We start from the raw sequence: 12,967 nt of genomic DNA, 5'->3' as shown, positions 1-12,967 counted from the left end.
ATGTGTGGAAAACTAGAGGACGAAAAGAAGGAATTAGAAGAAAAACTATTAACCCTTCAATCGAGGGAAAATGATTCGGTGGAAATTGATCCAAGAGGACAGTATGAAGCAGGAAGTGAAAAGACTGAGAGGGAGAAAACATTGGAGGAAACGGTGCAGTCTTTACAGGATGAAGGAACGGCTAGCGGAAGTGAGTAATGAGCTTGGAAGACGTTGTAATGTTCAGGAAACATCAATGACCCTACTGCACACCAGCCGTGTTGAAATAACAGCATGCAGAACTGTGGCTGCAAGCTCTATCTCTCTTTCAAGTGAGCAGTATTTTCAAGAAGAAACATCATAAAGCCAAGGAAGAAGAAAACCTTTCCATAATAGTGAAATCTATGAACCAAAACAAGAATTTGTAAATCTGGGATATAAGTTTAAGATCATTTGCAGAAAACTGTCTGTTTTCTTGTGATATAATGAACCTATTGGAAATTGACATTTGTGGAAATAGTAAAGAAACCCACCTTGCAGGATGACATTGAAGATTGGTCTTCTGATTATATAAGATGATTATTTTATAAAACACTTTCTAGTATATAAGACACAGCAGTGTCCTTCTGTATATTGTGGCCAGTTTTCTTCATTTTTACTTTGTTATCTGTGGTATGGCTCAATATGGATATGTGTTTATACAAATTTTATTTGTATGATATCCTGTTAAAACTCATATCTATGTGCATGCTTATGTGAAAAAACAGGCACTATGAGATTGATATCTTTCTAAATTAAAAACAAATACAACAGTAAAAAAAAAAGGGCTAAAAACAGGGAAGGAAGAACTGAAATTATCACTGTTTAAAGACACAATCCTATACTTACAAGATCCATAAAACTCCGCCAGAAAACTTTTAGAGCTAAGTAAGTAAATTCCACAAGTAGCAGGCTACAAAATCAATATACAAAATTTAATAACTTTCCTATACACCAATAATGCATCTGTTAACCAGTTGCAGTGTTACACACCTATAATCCCAGTGGCTTGGGGGGCTGAGGCAGGAAGATCATGAGTTCAAATCCAGCTTCAGCAACTTAGAAATGCCCTAAGAGACTCAGTGAGACCCTGTCCTTAAAATGAAAATACAAAGAAAAAAAAAAAAAGATCTGGGGATGTGGTTCAGTGGGGAAGTGCCACTGGGTTCAATCCTCAGTATAAAAAAGGAAACAAACAAACAAAAAAGTATTTATTGAGAAAGAAATCATGAAACCAGTTCATCCAAAACACACACACACACACACACACACACACACATACACACACAGTCTCAGGAAGAAATATAACCAAGGAGGTGAAAGATCTCTTTAATGTGAACTACAGAATATTGAAGAAAGAAAATGAAGGAGACACAGAAGATGGAAAGATCTTCCATATCAATGGATAGGCAGAATTAGTATGGTCATGTAACCAAAATAAATATCCAAGTTCAATACAATCCCCATCAAAATACAAATGACATTCTTCATTTGTATGAACTTAAAATACTCTTAAATTCATGTAGAACAATAAAGGACCCAGAATAGCCAACTCTAAGACAGGAAAAGCAATGCTAAATCTATTACAATACCTGACTTCAAATTTTACTGCAGAGGTGTACTAACAAAAACAGGCATAAAAGTAGATACACAAACAAATGGGACAGAATAGAAGACACAGAGACAAATCTACAAATCCGTAGTCATCTGATCCTTGACAATGGTGCCAAAAATATTCATGGAAGGAAAGACAACCTTTTAAACAAATGGTGTTGGGAAAACTGGTTATCCACATGTAGAAGAATGATATTAGATCTTTATCTCTTGCCCTGCACAAATGTTAACTCAAAATGGATAAAACACCTCAGAATTAGACCAGAAACTATAGAACTCCTTAAAGAAAACTTAGGATCAACTATGCAACTTACAGGTAACGACTTTCTCAATAAGATCCCTAAAACTCAGAAAATAAGGCCAAAACTTAATAAATGGACTGGCATCAAATTTAAAAGTTTATTCACAGCAAAGGAAACAATTAAAAATGTGATGATAGAATGTAGAGAATGAGAGACTTTTTTTGCTAGCTACTATTCAGATAAAGAATTAATACCCAGAATATACAAAGAACTAAAATTTTATCCCCCCAAAAGCAAATAACCCAAATAATTAATGGAAAATGAACCCAATGTGCATTCCTCACAAGAAGAAATACAAATTGCCAAAAATTTATGAACAAAATATTCAACAATTCAGCAATTAGAGAATTGCAAATCAAAACTACACTGAGATTTCATCTCACTCCATGAGAACTGCAACAATCAAGAGTACAAACAATAATAAATGCTAGAAAGAATATGAAGAAAGTGGAAGAAAGTGTTGGTGTGATTGTAAATTAATACAACCACTATGGAAATTAGTAGGGAGTTTCCTCAAAAACTAGGAATGGAACAACCATGTGACCCAGCTATATTACTCCCTGGTATTTATCCTAAAGAATTTAAGTCATAATAGTACATCATTACATTCATAACCATGGTTATAGCAGCACAATTCACAGTAGTAAAAATACAGAACAAGTCAAGGTGTCCACCAACCAATGAATAGATAAAGAAAATGTGGTATACATACAAAATGGAGTTTATCTCAGCCACAAAGAAAAATGAATTTATGTCATTTTTAGGAAGATAGATGAAACTTGACATGATTATGTTAAACAAAATAAGTCAAACTCAGAAAACCAATGGTTGTATGTTCTCATATATGGCATTCGGGAAGGAAAAAGGAAAAAACAGAGGTCTATTGTCTCACAAAAATTGAAGGGACATTAGTAAAGTAGAGGAAAGGTGTCGGGGTTTCCAGGACCCCCAGCCTTGGGCACGGTCAAGATGGCGCCTGACGCTGAGCCAAAAGCGGCCAGCTATACAGTAAACAACCAGCGAATTCCAATGATTGGCTAGTTAACGATGTGATTAGAGCATGCCCCCCTCGTGTACCTATTCTATGCCTGCAGCTGTCCGCGGTTTACCTCGTGTGCCCCCCCCCGATTGGTTAAAGTGTATATAAGCCTGGTGGGTGAGAGAGTAAGGGGGCGGAAGAAGCTGAGGGCGGAAGAAGCTGGGAGTGTGCAGAAGCTGAGAGAAGAAGCTGAGAGAAGAAGCTGAGAGAAGAGAAGCTGGGAGTGCGCGGAAGCTGGGAGTAAGAGAAGTGTAGGAGAGGGACTGTGCATAATAAACTTCCAAAGCTTCAGACGTTTGTCGAGTCTCTCTCTGCGGCCAGAGGGAATGCGATAGAAAGGTACTAGGAAGAAAGAGGAAGTGAGGAAAAGAGGAAATCATGGAAAATAGTATTGTCGAAATTATATTGTTACCTGTGCCGAGGCCAGGCCCAGCCCCCAGGAAACAATCAGCCATGTGAAGAGAGAATCTACAGGGTGGGAGAAAATCTTTGCCACACACACTTCAGAGATGTTGAACACTTTTTTCATATATTTGTTGACCATTTGTATTTCTTCTGTAAAGTGCCTATTCAGTTCCTTTGTCCATTTATTGATTGGGTTATTTGGTTTCAGGGTGTGAAGTTTTTTGTGTTCTTTATATATCCTGGAGATTAATGCTTAACCTGAGGTGTAGGTGAATGATTTTTTCCTATTCTGCATTCTGTCTCTTAAAGCCATTGTTTCCTTTGCTCTGAAGAAGTTTTTCATTTGATAACGTCCCATATATTGATTCTTCATTTTACTTCTTATGATTTAGGAGTATTGAGTAAGTCAGTTCCTAAGCTGAAATGACAGAGATTTGGGACTGTTTTTTCTGCTAGTAGGCACAGGGTCGCTGCGTTAATGCCTAAGTCCTAGATCCACTTTGAGTTGAGTTTTGTGCAGGGTAGAGAGAGGGGGTTTAATTTCATTTTGCTACATATGGACCTCCAGTTTTCCAGCACCATTTGTTGGAGAGGCTATCTTTTCTCCATTGTATTTTTATGGTGCATTTGTCTAGAATGAGATAACTGTATGTATGTGGGTTTGTCTCTGTCTTCTGTTCTGTGCCACTGGTCTTCATGTCTGTTTTGGTACCAGTACAATGTCATTTTTGTTACTATAGTTCTGTAGTATAATTTAAGATCTAGTATTATGATGTCTCCTGCTTTGGTTTTCCCACTAAAGATTACTTTGGCTATTCTGGGCCTCTTATTTTTCCAAATAAATTTCATGGCTACTTTTTCTATTTCTATGAAGAACATCATTAGAATTTTAATAGGAATTACATTAAATCTGTGTAGCACTTTTGGTAGTATGGCCATTTTGACAATATTAATCCTTCCTATCCAAGAACATGGGAGATCTTCCCATCTTCTAGGGTCTTCCTCAATTTCTTTCTTTAGTGTTCTATTGTTTTCATTGTAGAGGTCTTTTACCTCTTTTGTTAGACTGAGTTCCAAGTATTTTATTTTTTATGAGGCCATTGTGAATGGGACAGTTTTTCTAATTTCCCTTTCAGCTGATTAATCATTGGTGTACAGGAACATAATTGATTTATGGGTGTTAATTTTATATCCTGCTACTTTGATAAATTTGTCTATGAGTTCTACAAGTTTTCTCGTGGAGGTGTTTTTTTCGTTTGTTTTTTTTTTGCGGGGGGGGTTCAAAATAGAGAATCATGTCATTGACAAAAAGGGATAGTTTAAGCTATACTTTTTGTATTTGTGTCCCTTTAATTTCTTTCCTTGTCTAATTTCTATGGATAGAGCTTCAAGGACTGTATTGAACAGAAGTGTTGAAAGAGAGCATCCTTGTCTTGTTCCAGTTTTAAAAAGAAATTCTTTCAATTTTCTCCATTTAAATAATGGCCTTCAGTTTAATGTACATAGCTTTTACAATGTTAGATATGTTCCTACTACACCCATTTTCTTTTTTATTCTTTTCTTTTTTTTATTGTAAACAAATGGGATACATGTTGTTTCTATATTGTACATGGAGTAAAGGCATACCATTTGTGTAAACATAAATTTAAATACGGTAATGTTGTTTGATTCATTGTTATTTTTTTCCCTCCCCCACCCCTCCCAAACCTCTTTTCCCTCTATACAGACCTTCCTTCCTCCATTCTTTCCACCCTCCTTAACCCTAACCCTAAACCTTACCCTTCCCTAACGCTAACCCCTCCCACCCCCCATTATATGTGCTCATCTGCTTATCAGCGAGATCAATTATCCCTTAGTTTTTTGAGATTGGCTTATCTCACTTAGCATGATATTCTCCAATTTTATGCATTTGCCTGCAAATGCCATAATTCTATCATTCTTTGTGGTGGAGTAATATTTCATTCTATATATATGCCACAGTTTCTTTATCCATTCATCAATTGAAGGACATCTAGGTTGGTTCCACAATCTGGCTATGGTGAATTGAGCAGCAATGAACACTGATGTGGCTGTATCTCTGTAGTATGCTGATTTTAAGTCCTTTAGATATAGGCTAAGGAGTGGGATAGCTGGGTCAAATGGTGCTTCCATTCCAAGCTTTCTGAGGAATCTCCATACTGCTTTCCAGAGTGGCTGCACTAATTTGCAATCCCACCAGCAATGTACGAGTGTACCTTTTTCATCACATCCTCGCCAACACCTATTGTTGCTTGTGTTCTTGATAAGCGCCATTCTAATTGGGGTGAGATAGAATCTTAGGGTAGTTTTGATTTGCATTTCTCTTATTACTAGGGATGTTGAACATTTTTTTGTGTATCTGTTGATTACTTGTACATCTTCTTCTGTGAAGTGTCTTCATTTCCTTAGCCCATTTGTTGATTGGATTATTTGTATTCTTCGTGTAGAGTTTTTTGAGTTCTTTACAGAATCTGGAAATTAGCACTCTATCTGAAGTATGAGTGGCTCTCTCTTCACACTACTGATAGTTTCCTTTGCTGAGAGAAAGCTTTTTAGTTTGAATCTATCTCAGTTGTTGATTCTTGCTTTTATTTCTTGTGCTATGGGAGTCCTGTTAAGGAAGTCTGATCCTAAGCCAACAAGTTGAAGATTTGGACCTACTTTTTCTTCTATAAGATGCAGGGTCTCTGGTCTGATTCCTTGATCCATTTTGAGTTGAGTTTTGTGTAGGGTGAGAGATAGGGGTTTAATTTCATTCTGTTGCATATGGTTTTCTTTTTTTCCCAGCACCATTTGTTGAAGAGGCTATCTTTTCTCCATTGCATATTTTTGGCCTCTTTGTCTAGTATGAGAAAATTGTATTTATTTGGGTTTGTGTCCATGTCCTCTATTCTGTACCATTGATCTACCTGTCTTTTTTGGTACCAATACCATGCCATTTTTGTTACTACTGCTTTGTAGTAGAGTTGAAGATCTGGTATTGCGATACCCCCTGCTTCTCTCTTTCTACTGAGGATTGCTTTAGCTATTGTGGATTTCTTATTCTTCCAGATGAATTTCATAATTGCTTGCTCTATTTCTATAAGGCATATCATTGGGATTTTAATTGGAATTGCAATGAATCTGTATAGCACTTTTGTTAGTATGGCCATTTTGACAATATTAATTCTGCCTATCCAAGAACACGGGAGATCTTTCCACCTTCTAAGGTTTTCTTTAATTTCTTTTGTGTTCTGTAGTTCTCATTGTAGAGGTCTTTCACCTCTTTTGTGAGATTGATTCCCAAGTATTTTAATTTTTTTGATGCTATTGTAAATGGGGTAGTTTTCCTAATTTCTCTTTCTGAAGATTCATCACTTATGTATAAAAATGCATTGGATTTATGAGCATTGATCTTGTAACCTGCTACTTTACTGAATTCACTTATGAGTTCTAAAAGTTTTCTGGTGGAATTTCCACGTTCCTCTAAATATATAATCATGTCAGGAGTGAACAGGGATAGTTTGAGTCCTTCTTTTCCTATTCGTATCCCTTTAATTTCTTTTGTTTGTCTAACTGCTCTGGCTAGAGTTTCAAGGACAATATTGATTAGAAGTGGTGAAAGAGGGCATCCCTGCCTTGTTCCAGTTTTTAGGGGGAATGCTTTCAGTTTTTCACCATTTAGGATGATATTGGCCATGGGCTTAGTGTAGATGGCCTTTACAATGTTAAGGAATATTCCCACTACCCCAATTTTTTCTAGTGTTTTGAGCATGAAGGGATGCTGTATTTTATTGAATGCTTTTTCTGCATCTAATGAAATAATCATGTGATTCTTAACTTTAATTCTGTTGATATGGTGAATGAAATTTATTGATTTCTGGATGTTGAACCAACCTTGCATACCTGGACTAAAACCCACTTGATCATGGTGCACTATTTTTTAATATATTTTTGTATGCCATTTGCTAAAATTTTGTTGAGAATTTTTGTGTTGATGTTCATTAAGGATATTGGTCTGAAATTTTCTTTCCTCGATGTGTCTCTGTCTGGTTTAGGTATCATGGTGATATTGGCTTCATAGAACGAGTTTGGGAGGGTTCCCTCCTCTTCTATTTCATGGAATACTTTGAGGAGTATTGGAATGAGCTCTTCTTTAAAGGTTTTGTAGAACTCGGCTGAGAACCCATCTGGTCCTGGACTTTTCTTTGTTGGTAGGCTTTTGATGACCTCTTCTATTTCATTGCTTGAAATTGGTTTATTTAAGTTGTGTATGTCCTCCTCGTTCAGTTTAAGTAATTCATATGTCTCTAGAAATTTGTTGATGTCTTCGAGGTTTTCTGTTTTGTTGGAATATAGATTTTCAAAATAGCTTCTAATTATGTTTTGTATTTCACTCGTGTCTGTTGTGATGTTTCCTTGTTCATCCCGAATTTTAGGAATTTGAGTTTTCTCCCTCTTTCTCTTTGTTAGTGTGGCTAAGGGTTTATCAATTTTATTTTTTCAAAGAACCAACTATTTATTTTGTTAATTTTTCCGATTGTTTCTTTTGTTTCAATTTCGTTGACTTTGACTCTGATTTTAACTATTTCCTGTCTTCTACTACTTTTGGTATTGGTCTGCTCTTCTTTTTCTAGGGCTTTGAGTTGTAGTGTTAAGTCATTTATTTATTGATTTCTACTTCTTTTGTTGAATACGCCCCATGAAATAAATCTTCGTCTAAGTACTGGTTTCATAGTGTCCCAGAGATTTTGATATGATGTATCTTTCTTCTCGTTTACTTCTAAGAATATTTTTATTTCCCTCCTGATGTCTTCTGTTATCCATTCATCATACAATACTGTATTATTTAATCTCCAGGTATTGAAGAAGTTTCTGTTTTTTATTCTGTCATTTATTTCTAATTTCAATCCATTATGATCTAATAGAATACAAGGTAGTATTATCTCTATCTTCTTATATTTGCTAACAGTAGCTTTGTGGCCTAAAATATGGTCTATTTTAGAGAAGGATCCATGTGCTGCTGAGAAGAAGGTGTATTCATTCTTTGTTGGATGTTATATTCTACATATGTCTGTTAAGTCTAAATTGTTGATTGTGTTATTGAGATCTATGGTTTCTTTATTCAATTTTTGTTTGGACGATCTATCCAGTGGTGAGAGAGGTGTGTTAAAATCGCCTAGTATTATTGTGTTGTGGTCTATTTGATTCCTGGAATTGAGAAGGATTTGTTTGACGTACATGGATGAGCCAATGTTCCGGGCATAGATATTTATGATTGTTATGTCTTGCTGATTTATGCTTCCCTTAAGCAGCATGTAATGTCCTTCTTTATCCCTTCTGACTAGTTTTGGCTCGAAGTCCACATTATCTGAAATGAGGATGGATACTCCAGCTTTTTTGCTTTGTCAATGTGCATGGTATGTTTTTCCCCATCCTTTCACCTTTAGTCTATGGGTATCTCTTTCTATGAGATGAGTCTCTTGCAGGCAGCATATTGTTGGATTTTTGTTTTTAATCCAATCTGCCAGTCTATGTCTTTTAATTGATGAGTTAAGGCCATTAACATTCAGTGTTATTATTGTGATATGATTTGTATTCCAAGGCATGTGACTCATTTTTTTTTTTTTGACATGATTTGGTTTCTCCTTATTTGGCTACTTCTTTAGGCTAGTTCCTCTTGTTGCTGATTTGCATCACTGTTTTTCATCTCTTCCTCATGGAATATTTTGCTGAGAATGTTCTGTAATGCCAGCTTTCTTTTTGTAAATTCCTTTAGCTTTTGTTTATCATGGAAGGATCTTATTTCGTCATCAAATCTGAAAGTAAGTTTTGCTGGGTATAAGATTCTTGGTTGGCATCCATTGTCTTTCAGGGCTTGGAAAATGTTGTTCCAGGCCCTTCTAGCTTTTAGGGTCTGGATTGAAAAATCTGCTGAAATCCTATTGGTTTCCCCCTCAATGTAATTTGATTCTTTTCTCTCGTGGCCTTTAAAATTCTGTCTTTATTTTGTATGTTTGGTATTTTCATAATAATGTGCCTTTGTGTGGTTCTGTTGTAATTTTGTATTTTGGAGTCCTATAAGCCTCTTGTACTTGGTTTTCCATTTCATTCTTCAGATTTGGGAAATTTCCTGATATTATTTCATTGAATAGATTGTTCATTCCTTTGGTTTGTTTGTCTAAGCCTTCCTCAATCCCAATAATTCTTAAATTTGGCCTTTTCATGATATCCCATAATTCTTGTAGATTCTGTTCATGATTTCTTACCATGTTCTCTGTTTGGTCAACTTTGTTTTCAAGATTAAATATTTTGGGCTGGGGAGATAGCTCAGCTGGTAGAGTGCTTGCCTTGCAAGCACAAAGCCCTGGGTTCGATCCCCACCACCAAATTAAAAAAAAAAAAAAAAAAGATTAAATATTTTGTCTTCAGTGTCTGAGGTTCTATCTTTCAGGTGTTCTATCCTATTGGTTATGCTTTCTATGGAGTTTTTAACTTGGTTTATTGTTTCCTTCAAGAATTTGTTTTTTTTTTTTTTCAGTATCTCTCTTTATTGAAATTATCTCTTGCTTCCCATATTTTCTCTTTTAACTGTTGATTGGTGCGATCATTTAATGTCTGCATTTGCTCTTTCATCTCCTCCTTCAATGCCTGCATTTGCTCTTTCATCTCCTCGTTTGCTTCCCTGATTGTTTTAATTATGTACATTCTGAACTCCCTTTCTGACATTTCTGCTGTGCTATCATTGGGTTTTATTGATATAGTATCTAGATTTTTTGGGGACATTTTCTTCCCTTGTTTTGTCATATTGGTCAGATATCAGTGGGACTCAGAGATATTGCAGATTTCCTCTATTGACTTATAGTGTCCCTGTAGATTTCCAGTATATCACCTCCCAGCCTTCAGTAGCCTGAAGTCTTGGAGGAACTTGATAATACAGTGCTTCTGAAGAAAGCTGCCTCTAGCCCGCTACTGGTTCCAGGGCTTGGAGCTGGCTCTGTGCGGAAAGGCTCTCACTGGGCTGTCCGCTCCGAGAAGCTGGCCGTGGAAGGAGCCTGTTGCCGGAGGGGGCAGGGCTGCTTGGGGAAGTCTATGGCTGCCCTGCCCTGGTCCCAGAAGCTGCCTGCAGGCCAGAGCTCACCACTGGGTCTGGGACTTGAAGCTGGCTCTGTGCAGAAAGGCTCTCACAGGGCGGCCTACTCCGAGAAGCTTGCCATGGAAGGAGCCCGCCACCGGAGGGAGCAGGGCTGCCTGGGGAAGACTCTAGGTGCCCTGCCCTGCACTGAGAAGCCATCCCTGTCCGGCCCTGTCGCCCGGGCCAAGTTTCACCCTATGGGGGAGACTCACCCCATGGCTCTATGTTAGTCTGAGTCTCTCAATGCCTCCCCTTCTTGAATCCTGGGTTCTGGAGTGATAAGACATGCAGTCACCCTCTAGTCCACCATCTTGGTTTCTACCACACCCATTTTCAAAAGTGTTTTGTCAAATGTTTTTCCTATACCTATTGAGATAATAATGTGGTCTATTGAAGTAATGAATTATGTTTATTGATTTCCATATATTGAACCAACCTTGGATCCCTGGGATGAACCCCAATTCATCATGTTACAGTATCTTTTTAATGTTTTTGTATGTGATTTGCCAGAATTTTATTGAGAATTTTTCCATCTATGTTCATCAAGGATATTTGTCTGAAATTTTCTTTCCTTCTTTTCTGATTTTGGTATCAGGGTGATACTAGCTTCATTGCATGAGTTTTTAAGATGATATGTTTAAATTTTCTATGTCCTCCTGAGTCAATTTGGGTGGACTATATGTCTCTAGAATTTTTTCAAAGTCTTAAGACTCTCTATTTTATAGAGTATTACTTTTTAAAATAATTTGATTATAGTCTATTTCAGTAGTTTGTTGTGGTATTTCCTTTTACATCTTGAATTTCAGTAATTTGAGTTTTCTCTCTTTTCATGAGTGTGACTAAGGGTTCATCATTTTCTTTTTTCAAAGAACCAACTTTTCTTGTCAATATTTTGTTGTTTTGTTGATTTTTTTGAAAATTCTTTGTTTTTAAAATTTCAGAGATTTCAGCTCTGAATTTTTTTTGAGGGGGAGGGCAGGGTGGGTAATGGGGATTTAACCAGGCGCACTCAACCACTGAGCCACATCCCCAGCCCTATTTGTATTTTATTTAGAGACAGGGTCTCATTGAGTTGCTTAGCACCTCACCATTGCTGAGGCTTGCTTTGAACTCATGATCCTTCTCTGTCAGCCTCCTGAGCTGCTGGAATTATAGGCATGCCATCACTAGTCTCAGCTGAATCAGCTCTGATTTTAATTATTTCCTGCCTTGTACTGCTTTTGATGTTCATTTGTTCTTTTATTAGGGCTTTGAAATGGAATATTAGGTTATTTATTTGGGGACTTTCTATTCTTTTAATAAATGAATTCTATACAATGAACTTTCCTCTTAGAATAGTCTTCATAGTGTTCCAGAGATTTTGATATGTTCAATTGCTATCCTTATGAACCTCTAAGTATTTTTTTATTTCATTCTTCATTTCTTCAGTTATCCATGGTTTATTCAATACCATATTATGTAGTATCCAGGTTTAGAGTAAATTCTAGTTTTCACTTTATCATTCATTTCTAATTTTATTTCATTATGATCTGATAGAATGCAAGGTATTATCTATAGTTTTTCTCTATTTGTTAAGAGTTGCTTTGGGGTTTAATTGTGGTCTGTTTTAGAGAAGGATCCATGTTCTGCTGAGTAGAAAGTGCATTCACTCATTGATGGGTGAATATTCTATGTATGAATATGAAATATTCTATATATGTCTGTTAAGCCTAAATTCCTAATAGTATTTTTTAGTTCTATAGCATCTTTTCTTATTTTTCTTTGGAGGATCTATTCAATAAGAGATGCATGTTAAGGTGACCCAGTTTTTTTTTTTTTTTTTTTTTTTTGTATTACCTTTGTATTTTATTTAGACTAGTTTTTTTTTCTTTTTGTTTTTTCTATTTTTTTTACGTTTACATAGGGTAATGATGTTTATTTTATTTTTCCCCTCGCCCCCACCCCTCCCACCCCTCTTTTCCCTCTACACAGTCCTTCTTTCCTTCATTTTACCGCTCTCCTTAGCCTAACTCTAAACCTAACCCTAAACCTAATGCTAGCCCCTCCCACCCCCCATTATATGTCCTCATCCGCTTATCAGCGAGATCATTCGTCCTTTAGTTTTCTGAGATTGGCTTATCTCACTTAGCATGATATTCTCCAATTTCGACCATTTGCCTACAAATGCCATAATTTTATCATTCTTCATTGCGGAGTAATATTCCATTGTATAAATATGCCACAGTTTCTTTATCCATTCATCAACTGAAGGGCATCTAGGTTGGTTCCACAATCTGGCTATGGTGAATTGAGCAGCAATGAACATTGATGTGGCTGTATCGCTGTAGTATGCTGATTTTAAGTCCTTTGGGTATAGGCCAAGGAGTGGGATAGCTGGGTCAAATGGTGTTTCCATTCCAAGCTTTCTGAGGAATCTCCACACTGCTTTCCAGAGTGGCTGCACTAATTTGCAACCCC

At 36.6% G+C, this 12,967-nt stretch overlaps 1 protein-coding gene across 1 annotated transcript in view; it reads left to right on the top strand.

Annotated features, from left to right (window-relative positions):
* Positions 1-12,967, top strand: part of LOC124964163 (spermatogenesis-associated protein 31D1-like) — a 35,030-nt gene continuing 22,063 nt past the window's right edge. The window contains 1 exon segment of the mRNA XM_047524032.1: positions 1-190. Within this exon segment, the coding sequence (XP_047379988.1) occupies positions 1-190 (190 nt within the window).

This window comes from Sciurus carolinensis, chromosome 14 (genome assembly GCF_902686445.1).
Source record: "Sciurus carolinensis chromosome 14, mSciCar1.2, whole genome shotgun sequence".
Classification (NCBI taxonomy): domain Eukaryota; kingdom Metazoa; phylum Chordata; class Mammalia; order Rodentia; family Sciuridae; genus Sciurus; species Sciurus carolinensis.
The sequence above is the reverse complement of the archived record's forward strand: the minus strand, read 5'-3'. Positions and strand labels throughout refer to the sequence as shown.